The 16,397-nt window shown below is 41.5% G+C and overlaps 1 protein-coding gene across 4 annotated transcripts in view; it reads right to left on the reverse strand.

The window, feature by feature from the left end:
• Window positions 1–5,337: 5,337 nt before the first annotated feature.
• The window catches only part of pax5 (paired box 5), a 52,980-nt gene continuing 41,920 nt past the window's right edge, over window positions 5,338–16,397 (reverse strand). For all 4 annotated transcript variants that reach the window (XM_030093063.1, XM_030093061.1, XM_030093062.1 and 1 more), the window contains exons 8-12: window positions 13,869–13,970; window positions 11,514–11,600; window positions 10,403–10,489; window positions 8,636–8,743; window positions 5,338–6,271 (exon numbers count right to left, since the gene is read on the reverse strand). In XM_030093063.1, the coding sequence (XP_029948923.1) occupies window positions 8,661–8,743; window positions 10,403–10,489; window positions 11,514–11,600; window positions 13,869–13,970 (359 nt within the window). In that variant the 3' untranslated portion in view covers window positions 5,338–6,271; window positions 8,636–8,660. The remainder of the gene's footprint in view (window positions 6,272–8,635; window positions 8,744–10,402; window positions 10,490–11,513; window positions 11,601–13,868; window positions 13,971–16,397) is intronic.

Genomic DNA, 16,397 nt, shown 5'->3' on the forward strand with positions numbered 1-16,397 from the left:
TTTCTTGCATTCACACAAATTTCCATTGATTCTTCAAACAGCGACGTGAAAGACATCTGTCTGCGAGTTAAATTCAAAAGAAGAGAAGGACAAAGATGACGATGACGAAGAAGAAAACGGCAGAGAAAGAAATATATCTATTGAAGTCTTTTCACATCCAATTTGCTTAAAAATCACTTTAAAAATGAAATCATGTTGCATTGACACCAGCCAATGTTTAAATCCCAGCTGCTGTCTGTGTTTTTGTACTTTAAAGCTGTTCATTTTCTAATTTCTTGATCAGCTTCATTATAGAATTCATCCCATTCAAAAACAATTAATGATTCATAATTCTCTAACAGCCTTCTAGTTAAATGAGGAAATCAGGCGGCATTAATCGAGTCCACAGACTGATTGGCAGATGAACATGACACACACACAGCACGACAACACAATACACACTCCTCCAGAACACTGGCTTTATTTTTCTGACATAGTTTTGCAAATTTCTTTATGCTGTATATTTTTCTGTTTTAAATGATAGATTTTGAAACAGCTGTTTGCTGACTTATTACCTGAACTTGTTTTTCTTATAACTGTGAGATCTCAACATTATAAAGGCAGACTAGTTTAACTGTGTGTGCCAAGACGAGAGAATCAAAATAAACTTTTAAAAGTAAGATAATGTAAAGTTACTTTTTTTTAATTAACTTCTTACTTTTCATTTGCATGAAGGATTTCCATAATATTTGTAACACTGGGGATTACTGACCCCAAGTTATGCAGCGACTTACACACACATTAAATTCCATCCGAGGTTGCTTTCAATTGGCAAAAAAACAAAATGAGTGCACACACACACACACACACACACACACACACACACACACACACACACACACACACACAGAAGGTGCTCTTTAGCCCTCTGGTGTCCTGGGCAAGCACCCAATATGCGGACAGTCTGGCCTGTGTCTCAAGCTGGGTGTGTGCTGTTTTCTATGTGTGTGTCGTGTTGTCACCATGTCATGGCTTGTGTCCTATTATCACCCCTCTCTCTCCCCCTCGCTTTTCCTTACCTACACACACACACACACACACACACACCTCTGCCTCCGCTAGGATTCGGCCAGGAGCCAAGACTGCAGCAGTGGGACCCTCCATTCGGTCAGATTGGAGGAGGGAGGGGTGTGTGTGTGTGTGTGTGTGTGTGTGTGTGTGTGTGTGTGTGTGTGTGTGTGTGTGGCGAAGCATTCACACAAAACCTCTGCTTCCAAAAAATTATTTTTTTTTTATTCTCAAGGACCAATAAAATTATGGCAAATATTTACAAATAATTACTTCTTAGTTTCACATTACAGGTACATAAATGGAATAATTCACCAAGAACAGTCACTCAGGTGGACAGATGGACAGGTACACAGACTGAGTATGAAGAGATGCGTCAAGCAAACTGCAATTTAATATTTCACAGAAAACTCAAAGCCAGGAAATAAAATAACAATAATATTACTGATAGAAATATTAAAAAAATAAACATAATATCAAGTTCACTATTTATTTCCAGTTTTCTGAACAAAACTGATCACGGTTCAACAAAAAACAAACCAAAAAAGAAATGGAAAAAAAAAAAATCAAGTGATATGATATCTTTGGCAAATTCGCACTGCAGTAAAATACATTCAAATATTAAGACAACACACAACACACAAAGAGAAAAAACACCAAGATTTGTTTGCAACTACTAGAAAATTGAATAAAAAACATACACATTTTCTTAAAGAAGCATTTCTTTTACTTTTTTTTAAATCCTCCCCTCCAGAATATTTGAAGGCAATTCTTATCTTCATTTTGTGTTTGTATCTGTAAGTCTTTTCTGCTATTTTATATGTTTTTTTTTTGTACAAGAATCTATCATTTAAAACAGGCATCACAGGCTTTGGTGAATGTTACAGATATGTTTTCTTTTCATCAGGTTTGATTTTGAAGAAGAGAACAAGCGGAATCATGAAAACCAAATTCACTATTTGCATGTGTCATTCAGAATCTATTTTTCAGTCTCGTGTTTGTTTGTCATTGTTGTGTGTTTTTTTTAGTCTTTTTCTTTTTAACAAAATGTCACAGATATAAATTTCCTCTTTTACACCCCAGATAGGAAGCCATGGACACAAAAAAAAACTCCAGATTGTTACACGAAAGGCCACAGTAAGGTGAAAAATCATGTATGTTTTCGTTTTTTTTTTCCCCTTATTTTTTTTTTTTGATTGAAACGTCTGCTTAAAAAGCACAGTCAATTTTTGTAGGCTGAGTCGTGTGTATTACTCCTCTTCCACAGTTGAATAATATTAAGATGTAAAGAACATTGTAACACTTCAGTATGAGATCTGTCCAGAGCCTAGTTATATCAGCAAGCATGAAACAGATTGTGCCACTAATTGCTGTCAAGATGTGATGCTGAATTCCCCTCAGGTTTTAGGAAGGCAGTAGCCATCTTCATGGATTCATATTGAGATACAGTCAGGCAGTGCACACTTGGTGAGAAATCATAATAAAGGAGAGGAAAAAAAAAAATGCTCATTTGCATTTATTTCAGGTTTCTGTTTGACTTGGAGCTGGGATCAAAATTCAGGATGCAATTTATTTTCATGGACAGTAAATTGTAGCCGGAGCTGGAAATGAAATGTCTTTGTTTGATCTGAATCGTCTGTGCTTCTTTGTGTTTAAAAACGCTGTTGTTGGCTGCATGAAGGGGAAAGCTGAAGACGAGATGCCATCTCACAGAGCGTTCTTGACCAAATAAAGATACCGGCGGCAATACTGCCATTGAAATGACCTCGCTTTGGCACGTTGAAAAAAAACAAAAAAAAAACACCCTGCTTCATTCCTATGCAGGATTCCTGACAGGACCGTGAGCATCACGTCTGAATGGTCAGAGAGAAAAGTAAGAAAGGAGAGGAAAAAAAGGATTAATAGGGGCTGTCTTTGGGGGGGGGGACGACTTTTTGACGAAGGTCACCAGCCTGAAATCAACAGAATAGTTTTAATATTCCTAATCCTGGTGGTGTGGCAGTGCTACAGGAGGCGAAGAGAGGAGAGACGGGCGAAGACGAGTGCACGAGATATGATGAGATTAGAGCTGTGGTGGGGGGGGGAAAGACGGGATGAGCTTCTGATGGCACAGCAGGTTTGGCCTCCCCTGGGGAACACGGGGGCACGAGAGGAGGGGCCATCACCATCTCGCAAAGGACAAAAGGAGTTAGCGAGTGTGTGCCTCTACTTACATTTGTGTGTGTGTGTGTGTGTGTGTGTGTGTGTGTGGGGCCTCGGCCCGCCGCGCTTTCCTACAGTACCACCCACAATGACAAGTCCTCCCTCATCCCCGCAGTCAATGTCACAGCCGCCAATCCAAACGGCTGCAGGCCAATGAGAGTCCATTCCCTCTTCCGACGCGAAGCGGTCAGGTCACAGCAATGGCAAGGCGAGCTGTGTCACTATGAGATGCATAGTTAACAAATAATCCTATTAACGTATCGCCGGATCCTTGGCTACGCCGGATAAACGGGCATCGAGCTTGACGCTGCTGCTTCACGCTGGTGGCCACAGGAGGCACGGCTGGATTTACCTCCTCAAGGAGAACAACTTCCAATCAATATTTTGTCATGTTTACTGTGTGGGTGTGTGAGTGTGTGTGGTGCCACTACTATAAAACTCATGGTGATAATGATAATACTTTAAAAACGGATTAATAATCATTAATAATAATATCAAATTTGGGCATTGTAAAAACAGGACCACCTCTAATTGTGGGGACGAATTTAATAATATGCACTGATGTGATGGCAGGGTGTCTTTTTTTAAGCGATGATGGAGTGGAAGATAGTGTCGGACACTAGCTGTAATCCTCTGCTTCTGTTTTAATGCTCATCCATTCATATTGTATATGTGCCTCATGCAGACTGGGGTCATGGGGAAAACAGGCTATTCCAGCAGACATCAGGAGGAAGGCTGCACACACCCCACACTATCAGACACAAATACACTGTATACATTACTATATATGCATTTTCGTTTTAGAAATTCAAGGTTTACCTGATTCTGTCCAATCAGTGTGATTTGGAGTGATAAAATTGTGCTTCTTAATCTGTAACAATAATGATTATTACCTGGGTCGGCTAATTGTAGCTGCCTGACAAATATTTTCCACATTGCTTATAGAATTTAGAACCACATGTTCAGTCTGTTTTTCCAGCAGATCTGTGACTGTTGTGGGAGATTCTGTGATCGTGATGCATATTTCTTTACTCGGTGCTGAAATGTAACTGTGGATGCATTGGGGAAATTCGCGTCGGATATTGAAATTACTGTTTTCCGGAAGGCTTCTTTTATTCTACTACCCTGTGTTTGCCTGCAGGTGACGGGAGTTCTGTTAAAGGAGCTGCAGAAACGGAGGCTGAAGCCTGTTTTAGAGACTCGTGGTCAGCAGTGGGGGAGATGCTCACATATAAAACTAAAGGCACTGTCCTTGTTTTCAGCTGGTGTGGTTCAGGTTCAATAATGCCTCAGAAGGATCAAGAGAAAAAGACAGAAATAAGGAAAGGCCCCTGCTGCGGTGCACACTGACAGCACAGCAGGCGAGCCTTCAGAAGAGTCTTCTTTAGAGTTGTGTATGCACAACTTTTAAGGTCTACAAATGTAAAAGGATCCACTCTAGTACTATTTCAAAAAACCCAGAAACAACAAAGAAACTAACAGCTTTGTTCCATGTTCATTGTTATAGTATGTTCATATAGCTATATTTTATGTCTCACACTGCAGACTTGGTGCCTCCAATCTGTTAGCTAGTAAAAACTACACAGTAGCAATGAAGCGCTACAGTCAGCCACACACACACACACACACACACACACACACACACACACACACACACACACACACACACACACACACACACACACACACACACACACCCCAAACAAACAAATACAACCAAAGATATGTAAACACTCGCAGACAATGGCTAAAAATAACACCACGCACCTTTTAAGTCTTTTTAGCATAAAGAAAGCGTCATCACTAAAATCTAAATTCAAAATGTGAATAATTGAAATTGCTATTGACATTGTGACTCTCTTTTCTTTCACTGATTACTGTACAAGGTTCGTGTGGACAGAACTGAAACAGGAAGCTACGCACAGATTCGGGACGACGTCGCTCCCCTACCCCGCAAGATCAATGTAGAAGATTTGAGATCAGTGCGAGAGGGCAGATCTGTCCCCACTCTGTCTGTACATGATGGGTAAGGCCTCGACCCTGGTGTCATGCATTGTCACAGCGCAGAACTGATGTTGGACCACAAAATTAAAACTAAAAATAAAAATAAAAAAACAACAAAAGAAAAACTTTCACATAGATTTTTGCACAAAAATCAATGTTTTTATAGAAACCATTTCAGCACAAGGACACGCAGTTAAAAAGGGGAGCAGAAAAATAAAGAGCAGAATTTCACGATTTGAAAAAATAAAAATAAAAGAAGTCAAAGAAGTAAAATGGCGCCTTTGAGTGATGATTGAGTCTCTTTGTGCTTTTGTAGTTAGTCAGCCGATCCACAAGGGGGGGCCCATCTTTGGGGAGTTTTAAAGAGAGAAATAGAAAGAGCAAGACAAAGAGAGAGAGGAAGAGAGGGTGCCAGTGCTTCCAGATTCTTCTTCTGAATATTCAGGAGGCAAAAAAAAAATAACAATTACGTCTGGTTCAGTGGCACCGGTGTCAGCTGATGCCACATGACAAACTATGAACAGAAAAATTGCAATCTGAACACATTTATAAACAAAGACTTCTTCTTATATGGAAAGTATTTCAGAGTTCATATTTCACTGCATCAGGATCATCATCATCATCATCATCATCACTATTCTAGCACAACAGCGTGACACTATTATAAATCATTACAGGCATTCACTCTCATCATGGAGTGCAACGCAGAAAAGCTTCTTTATATATTACTCTGTGTCTCCCTCCATCATAAATAGCTCTTAATCAGGAATACATCTTGGCTGGGGGGGCAGGATAGCACCTTCCTGTCCAGTAACACAACCTGCTGTTTTTTGATTTCTGGTCTGATGCCAACATGTTTGCGTTACAGCAGAGGGATGATCTGTTTAGCTGTGCTTTACTGAAAGGCCTGTCTGTCCGCTGGTCAGCGGCGTGGAGACGTCTGCCATGGGTGAGTCAGGAGAGCTGAACACGACACTCGGCCTTGATGGGAAATTCTTCCCTGTGGTCATTTGTGGTACTGCAAAAAATGGAGAAAAGATTTCTTCTGATCCTACAAGCATCCAGTTATTAGGTTTTTCTCTGTCACGTAAGAATTATAGATTTTAGATTTTAAATTCTCAGCATATTTTGAGATTCGGTTTGTGATTTTTTTTTCTTCAGACTCAGAAACAAAGTGAACAACAAGGAAGCAAACCTCAAGGCCGTGGTCAGTGTCCAACCCTGGCTGACACATCCAAGGTGTGAGGATACAGCGTTTATGATTGGTCAATCACTGTGGCGTCGACCACTGAAGTTACATGTTTGCAAAACCTCCCTCCTGAGCAGTACAGTCACAGATACACAGACAGATTGAAGTTTAATTTGTCACCATTACACTGAAAAATCTGCTCTAAAAATATTCCAATAGAGTGATGAGTAGTTAGTTTTGCGCTTTATTTACTTTCATCATTTTGCTTTGAAATTAAAGAGAACATTTCTTACAGGGAACAACCTAATGTTTTCCTCCACCCTGTAGCAGAGCCAGAGTGAGGGCAAGGGGGCGGTCGCCCCAGGGCCCACAAGGTCATAGGGCCCCGTTTCAAGTGATGTGTTCACATTTAATCGGAAATAAATTATTATAATAAAATGTGCAGTGTGTGCGAGAAGGTATAGGCATATGATTGTGGGCTCCAATTTGCCAATTCTTACATTACGACTGTCCATGAATGCATCAGAGCTGTAAGCCAGCGCTGATTGGCTGTGCGGCATTAAGCATTAAACAGTATGCTAAACACTATGCTAGCCGCTAGAGGTACTACCCAAAACCTAACATCGGAGCCACTGGTGAGTCAGTGAAACCTTCAAAAATATTATCTTTATCAGAATGCTGTGGTCTTTAACACCTGCCTATTTGAATGTGCCTTGTGTTGCTCTCAAATACAAGAGACCTCCGAGTCTATTTTTTTCTAAGATACGTGAATTCCAAAAGATATAGAGAGCTGTGTCTATATCTATCTGAATAGATTATGTAATTTTAGACCAGCTGTGTTCATTTTATATTTAAGCTGTATCAAAGATGGTACAGATTCAGCCCGTGACTTTTTAATCTCAGTTTTCAGCACCATGGACAGCGGACGCTCTGAGATTGACACCTGAGGCTGCATTTGTGTGTGTGTGTGTGCGTGCGTGTGCGTGCGTATGTGTATTTGTTCTTCAGAACAAGTTTGTGAACTGGTTTGTGACTTTATTCTGCTTTCTGAGGCATGTAGGTTTGCTTGGCTCAATAAAAGTGAGAATTAGTGTGCTGTTTGATGGTAGGATGAGGTATTGTTTGAATGGTAAAATTACTATCATAAGGGCCTGTAGAGAATGCTCCGCCCCCTCCGTACTGAGACCCACACTCTGCCTCTGGTCCCACCTTCCTACACCTCGAACCCCAGGAGCTCTTTACTGACCCCCAAGAGAAGGGCTGATCCTGTAATTTGAAATCCACTTAACTAAAAGTGAAATCAGCAGCACAAACTCAATCTGCAAACGGCAGCATGTTGACTTGTCAGATCTCACAGCTACATTAGTGGCATGTTTTAAAATGTAGCAGCACATATCTGAATGAGCTCAGGGGTGCAGGTTATATTTAAAAAAAAAAAAAAGTTTGTGTTCATCTGTTCCCAGTCCTTTGTGAATTGGTATGAGTTTTTCACCTCTAGGTTACCCTATACCAGCCCATGCTTTCTACTTCTGTGTGAATCTAAGCTGAATTGGCTTGGAACAAGATCATTTTGTGACTATTTGTGCTTCGCATAAATTAAAAAGTTTGACCGTTTCAATACTCGCATTCGGAGTGCGGAATTGCAAACATTTGTAACCCAGAATGCCTTTATTAAAGTTATGAAATCCCATTTTTCCCCCCAATGCCATCTCAAATGAAGGGTGCCATTGGACCAACTGCAAAGAAACTAACTACACTGAGGAGTGATTTTGGTCATTCAGTATTATGACGGACAGATTGTCTTGATTCCACTGTAGTAAGTCGTAGAAAATTGATTGATAAATGTTCGGTCATAAAAAATACTGTTTGGTTTAGTGATTTTTCTCATGTCATCCTAAAAGTTATCCTAAAACAGAGTTGGGTTCAGAGGTTCAAAAACACACTCCTTCATTAATAAGATGACTCACTGTAAGGAAAAAAGGGATTCAGCATCTTAATGAATTATTGGAGTTTTCAAAAATCATAAATGAAGCCTTGTTTGAAAGAAAAAAAAAAAGAATCCCATATCCTCACAGTAATGAATCACTGACATCAGATATTTTTGATAATCCCCTCCATGTTGTCCAACTAGGCAAGTTGGCGCCGAGTGGTGCTGGTGCTATCCACCCCCCTCCCTCGTGTCCAGCTCCTCACCCTCCTCCCCTCCCTGTGTGGGGGGTCAGTGGCGGTCGTAGGCGGAGGCCGTGGCGGTGGCAGCAGGGCCCGCCCCCCGCGACGTCGCACTGTAGTAGTACGGTGATCCTGAGGGCGAAACACAAGCAGGCTTTTCAGAAAACTCACAAATATTACCTTTTCAAAAAAAAAAGAAAAAAAAAAGTGCAAAAAGAGTAAAAAACTAATTTGCTAAGTGATGAATGAATCCAGTTAATGCAAACATGATCGTGCATTTGAAGTGTCTGAGGGTGAGTGAAATGAGGCTGTAGAATACTCCAGTAAAATCTCCTAAACTGTATTAAATGTCGAGAAATTTTGGAAGGCAAATTCAGGTGAAATATTCAATACTTCACAAGATGATTTAAAAAATATAGAATGAAACTCTGAAAACAAAATAGAGGAAATGAACCTTGACATGTTTTCCTGTTTTCATCCATTTTACTCAGTCTGTGGTTGCCAAGGTTGATTTTTCCTTTGAGAGCCCAGATTGCCTCTAACAAAGGCCACTGATCCCCCTCTTGATCTCTGATTTGCCAAAGTGAATGAAACAGCTGAAAGAACCGCTCTCACCAACATACAAAAGCCTGAGAGAGAAAACATTCGACGTGCAGAGCGTTAAAACCTGAGCGCGGTGTGGCTGCATGGACTGGGGATTTGGTTAAAACTCGCGTCGCTGTCTTTTGCTCGTTTCTTCTCTCATGAACTTCTGTCACAATGTCATCGCATTCACATATCTGAGCAATTACCTTGGTGAAAGTAATTTTTTTTTATTACAAATAGAGATGATGGTTAAAATGACAAAAACACGACTTCGGTTGTAATAAATCTGAATTCTCTTGTGACAGCGTGGGATTACTTAAATACAGTGTAAATGTGGAATGAGCGGCTTCAATTTTCTGGTTAAGATTATTTTTAACTTTGAATGTGAGTGGTGAAAGGCCGGGATGAGATGACACGAGATGATGAAGCTAATGACAGAAAAAATATTCTCCCTTTCATGTACCACCAATAAAATTAACTGGGTCTACTTCTTTGATTCTTTCGGCGTTATCGTCCTCAGTCTTTTCACTCTTTCACACACACACGCACACACACACGCGTGCACACACAGAATCTAAGTGACAGTCTAAGCTGACACACTGAGTACAGCTCTACTACTACTGATCCCCTGAGTCTATTCTCTCCCCGGGGAAGAGGTCAATTCAATACTGTAACCCCAAAGCCACACCGAAACCCACACTCACACACACTTCAACACACGCAGAAACATTCACCTTCACGCACACACACTCACAGGTACACACCTGTCTCTGTCACTTCCATCAATCAGCCGAGCTGCGGGTTGACAGGTTATGTCTGTCCACAGTCCAGGTAATCTCAGGAGCCTCTTTGGGGAAGTGAGGCATTAAGCCGAGCTGACAAACTATTTAGTCTCACTCAAGATTTCAGACGACTTTTCTGCCCCCCTTTGCCTCTTTTTTTGAAACGACTCTCTTTTCTTTCTTATCTTTCAGCTCCCCCCCCTCCTCACCTGTCCTCACCTCTCTGCTAAATAACAGCCTCTTCCATCAATCCAAGCCTTTCGGTGTCTGGATGTGCATTTTGTCCTCATAATATGTGTCCACTGATCCATTATAATATTATACGTCCTCACGGTCTTCCACCGCCATGCCACCTGCCTGTGTGCTCACAGCTGACCCTTCACAGATTTGCCTACTTTCTCTGTCTGGATCTCTCTCCACCTACCTTGCATCTGTCCTGCCTGGCTGGTGAAGAGACTGGAGGAGCAGCCGATTTCCGTCCCCAGGAGAGACCCATAATCCTGCTGAAACACTGGGGGGACGGGAGGGAAGAGGAGAGGTAAGGATGGGGGTCATCACAGTCTGATCCTTCTCATCTATTCTCCTTTAACACCGTCACACTGACTATATCAGCTTTAAACTTGAGCCCACAACACTCTCCTTTCATTCCCACTGTTCATCATTCAGTGTTGATTTTTCTTCTTAAAGCTTAAAGTAAGAAAAAAATAATTTTCTTTCTTGCAGGAAAATTGAATAGAGAGCCTCTAAATGCCATGGTACAGCAAATTCTCTGTATATTGTTAAGTTGGGTATCTTGTATATTTTCACAGCATCCCTCTAAAAGAAAAATCATCAGTAGTAAATAATACAGTTTTGCTATTGTTCAGTTTCTCCATTAAAAGTGATGGTGACAGTTTGGCAAAAAAAAATCTCCATTTAAGAGTTTTATGGTTTGACAAACCATTATTTTAAAATCCAAGTAAAACAGAGCTGCTGTGTTTCACACATTGAGAGTGAAACACACACACGTGCACGCATACACCTTACACAAATTACACTCTGGATAAAGTGAGTCAGTCCTGCTAAGCAGTGTGAATGACTTTGCACAATGAAATCCTTTGTTTTTAATTGTCTAATTGTTGTAAATAATTGCATGAACCCTGAAACAAGTGCCTACTTTCTCCAAAACAGCTGCACGGCAACATCCTACAAATCACAAAGCAGTGTCTGCTAATCTGTCTCTTCCTCACCCTGTCCTCCCTTTTTTTCCCAAATTCATTCACACTCCAAATTGCCAGTCCTCAAAAAGAAAAAAAAAGAAAAGAAAAAACCCTCTCTAGAACCATTAGTATGTCTATGATGCACTGCAGTCCATAGTACAATACGGAATGAAATGTAATGTAATGGAAAAAGTGAACAGCGGAGCATGAAAGATACAAGACAGTATTAGAAGCCGGCAGTGGGATGTGAGGTAGAATGAAATGAAATTCACTGATACAATTATTGATCCGGTCCTGGTAAGCGGAACTGGCTACAGCGATATGGGATATACCGACCTAATAGGCTGGGGTTCGGAAATCTCCACGACTCATTGTATGTGGAATACTGCGGATGGGAATACGGACTTCCGGAGAAATCTCCCCCTGAAAGAGAACACAGAGCAGGCAAAAGCCAACATGTTTAGACATATATGAGAATGAAACCTGCAAAGACTCGTGTTAGGTTCTATCGTTTTTGGGATAAAGGTTTCCAGCTTTTTGTGTTTCACCTGCAGTCTCAACCTTCTGAGGAGGAGGAGACATACAGATATAGAAATGGACGAAGACTAAGATTGCTAAATAGTGACGGAACCATATTGCAAGGCATTTCAGTGCAGCTTAAAGCCGCTTGTTTCCCACCCAGCGGTTTACAGACTGGTTGATAGTGACTGAACTGGAGAGAGACTGCAGCGGTCCTACAGTGGATGATAGCTTAGCTTTTCTCCCTCATTTACTACTTACTGTCTGGGGTCTACTCTTCCTCTTGTCTTCCCCTCACCCCTTTCTCTTTATTTTTCTCTCTCGTCCTCTGGCCCGCCTGACTACAGCCCTCCTGTCACCCTTCACATCAAAACAACATTCTCCTCCGTTTCTTCCCCTCTTTTCTCCCCTCGTCTCTCCGCCGGCTCGCTCTCTTTTTTCACTCTTTTGCTCTTTCTTTCTTTTCTCCTGAACCTTCACTCCTCCCAGGGGATCCCTCTCCCATAGCTGACAGTCACAGACCCTGATGCCCCCTCCCTCATGCCTCCCCCCCTCCTCCCCTCCTCTCCTCCCACCCGTTCCTCCTCTCTCCTCCTCGTTCTGTCGGTTCTGCCTCACTGCTCTCCTACACCCCCTCTGAGTGTCAGCCCCCCTGCTGCAGAGAGAAAGACAGAGAGACAGAGAGGGAGAAGGGGAACAGCAGAAGAGAGTTGCTTGCTTAATGAAGGTATGATATTAGACAGAGTGAACAAAAAGGAGGATAATTTGCCTGAGAAGTGCCGAGATAAAACACAGAGAAGCCGGAGGAGCAAAGTTTGTAGATTATCTTCTTCCCCGCTCGCTGCAGTCGGCTCATGGATTTCACTGAATTGACTGAGTCTACGGCGCCGTTCGCGTTTTTTTATGTACCAAGTTTCCTCTGTGGAAGTGTGTGTGTGTGTGTGTGTCTATATGTGTGTATGTTTAGCTCGGTCTGTCAGGTGGGGTCGGGATGTGGTCTCCGTGGCATCCCCGGGTGCGAACATCCTCTCCCTTGTCATCACCGCGGTGACGGCAATGTGTCAGGTTGTTTAGGAGGCGCGGGGCGGAGGGGGGAGAGGAGGGGAAGGAAGGCTCAGGGGTCTCCCTTGTGAAGCTCAGTGTCAAGGTCGCACACGCACTGTCAATAACAAACACACACACACACACACACACACAAACTCACCAACAACCGCATGCCAACACACACCAGCCAAAACACAAATATGCTGTCAAACCTGAGGACAGGGGCGAGCACAGGGGGACAGGGCGACGGGGTTACCCATCTTTAGACGTGCTATTCCTACAAGCCCGCTGAGAGAGTGTGTGTCACAGACTGAATGATTGGGAATACACAGAGACAACAACTTGTAAACAATATTGTTATTTTGACTTTGTTTCACAGACACTTGTTTTTTTTTTTTTTTTCGGCTTTATCCCCTCTGCAGCATTCTTCACGCTGACCACGGCCACCGCCGCAAGTCTGAGCCGGAGCAACAGAGAGAGGGAGAGCGCGCAAGAATAGTGGTCCAGGATTGAAACACAAAAGCGTCGTCGAAGGCGGAGTGGAAGGGAATGAATGAATTAGTCGTGGGTCACTGGTGATTCTCATTAAAAACAAATTACTAATGTTGAGGAGGGACAGCTGTGCTACTGTGGCTGGTTTCTAATGACACACAGAGAGATGCACAAACATAGACATAGTATATGCACACAAAAACACACACGCGCACACGCACACACACACACGCTACCCCCTGGGAGCACTGTCAGCCATAGTGTGTAGACAGACAAGAAAGAGGAAGTGGCAAAGCTAAGTACACCCCCGAAGACACACACACACACACACACACACACACACACACACCCACACCCCCACACCCTTTTGGAACATAACTCAATGCAGATATGTAAGTACATTTTCAGATCTGCTGGCGTGATGGCTGCTTGTTCACACTGAATTTTTTTTTTTTTGTTGACAGGAAGTTGCTCAATACTAAATAAAATAGTTGAATAATAACTTATATAAGGCAAAACCCTTGTTTAAAATGGAGTGAAAATGAGATTAGTGCCCGTTCGTGTGTGTGTGTGTGTGTGTGTGTGTGTGTGTGTGTGTGTGTGTGTGTGTGTGTGTGTGTGTGTGTGTGTACTCACCTGGTACCATGCCAGTGAGCGAGGGGGTGGAGTAGCTGCCCTGTCCAGTAGGAGGGACGTGAGGAGGGTAGCCTGGCAAAGTGGTGCTGGCTAGATCTCGACCTGTAATCCCACAAAAAAAAAAAAACATGTCTGCTGTCAGATTACTGCAATCCATTACATCTACCAACACTATCTTCAACCATACAGTCCTCCTTCTCCTCGCCATATTGACACACCCTTGCTCTGTATCATGTGTAACAGTGTTTTGATTGTTATCATGCTGGATTTCATCCTTCAGCACTTTATTTCATTCAATTTGATGTCTGTTTTGATATAAATTTGTCGCAGTTGACTATAATCCCTCCTCTGAATTTCTAAAAAGTTGAAAGATGCCTATTAAGGCATTAACTGCATTTTTTTTTTTTTTAATAAAATAATACTGCTGTCCCTAATGTGTACACTGGGGGCAGCAGAGAACCGGAAAAGCAGATGTAGTGGCTACCTTACTACGAGCAAAACATCACGAGCATCAGAGCCACGCCGCAGGGTAAGTTTAATAAAATACGCGGACTGTAGAAATCCTGTCCTGTGATGAAGCTGAAGTCTTACAATGTCTTTTGTTTTTACAAGTTTTCCAGAACGTAAAGAATTGAATGCAGTGAAATTTGTCCAGGTGTGTTTGCAGGACTCTAATTAAACAGCTGGTCCAACATAATCAGACACTTCACCTGTTACGTCCATTTTTAATCAATTAGTGATTATAAATATATTATAAATATGTACATTTTCCCTTTTCATATAGTGAATACTGAGCTGCGTCTTACATTGCTAAATGTTATTATATCCACATTTATTTCTAATTTTTCATAATATTTTGATATTTATTATTGTTAAATACTATTTTCATATATCTTCTATGCAACGTAGAGCGTCAATGACAACTGAATATACAATGGGATAAATAAATTCTCATCTTTTAAGTGCAAGCATGCCTTCAGCATGGCATCTTCATTAGTTCAAAAATATCATGACAGCACAACTTTTTACTCTTCAATTAATTAATTGCCACAGTTCTAACTTAATTATTCTTTTGTATAATTTGGTTATGGTAAATCTTGAGTGTGATTTCTCAATGGATCTTCACAGGTTTTCTCTGGAGTGTTTCCAATTCAACCATTTTATCATGCTTTTTTAAATTCATCACTTGCATATATCACTTATTGCCAAAGTAAAGGCAGCTAAAACAATGTGTCTTTATTAATCTTTGGCATAACTATTTAGACATCATACACTTCTAAAGACCTTTAAGTAATTGAAACCCCAATCAAATCTTTAATATGCCCTTGAAGGGGTTTGGTCCCAACTCAGTTCTAGCACATTACGGATTGATTGTGTTGATTTTGGTTGATTAAAGAAAAGTTGCTCACAGAAAATGATCAGGTGTCACGAAAAAGACTGAAGATTATTGTGTTGTGGGTTCCCAGGTGCATAATATGTGGAAATGTGACAAATTGAACTGTATCTATCACATTAAGACCTGCTGTATGATGTAAGACATGTACTTACAGACATCCACCCATCCATTCATCCTTCCATACATCCATCCATACATCCCAGGATAGACACAGCATACCATATATTAATTCTTAAGCTATATACCATCTTAACCGAATAAAACTAAATGTTTAAAATGCTGAAAATGCTCATTTACAAATAGTGTGAGTTTTAAAATGATATCATCTTAGTATTAAGAAATTTTAATGTATTTTTTTTTTATTTTTTTTTTTATCAAAAGCCCATTTAAGCCGTTCTCCTACCTTTTGTTTTTTCCTCTTCAGTGTTTTCCATCCCCTGGCATCTATTAATTTCCAGACTCCCCTTTCCCTCGTTACCACCACCTTACCCCCCCTCCCTTTGTCTGTCACTTGGTGGATAGGATATATAACTGCATTAGACTACATGACAGTGTGTCGACCCAAATCATTTCTCTATGTTTGCACGCAGTAGACATTGGGAGTGCGTGGAGAGGGGGCCCTCCATTCATCTTCATCTTTCTCTCTCTCTCTCACACACACACACAAGACAGACACACACACACACACACACACACACACACACACACACACACACACACACACACACACACACACACACACACACACACACACACACACACACTCACACCCTCCTCCTTCACCCTGCACATACACATTTATCATCATCATAAACAGCTCAGATGCTAACACCATCAATCCCATTCACTTCCCCTCCACTTAACCACCGCTAACTAACTGAGGGGGAGAAGGGGGGAGAGGGAGATGGAGGCCATAAAAGACCAAGAGATGGAAAACTGGTGGGGAACAAAATAGAGACCACAAACAAAAGAAAGGATGTGTGACTGCTGTAGGACAGCGATTGTGGGGACCAAATAAAAAGCATCCATTAAAAGAAATCTGTGAGACATTTTCAGGCGTTTTGCTCCTAAATATCAGAGAGAACTGCAGGCAGACACATGCATATCTAGTCAAATGTTGTTGTTTAACAGTG

This window comes from Salarias fasciatus, chromosome 6 (assembly GCF_902148845.1).
Source record: "Salarias fasciatus chromosome 6, fSalaFa1.1, whole genome shotgun sequence".
NCBI lineage: Eukaryota > Metazoa > Chordata > Actinopteri > Blenniiformes > Blenniidae > Salarias > Salarias fasciatus.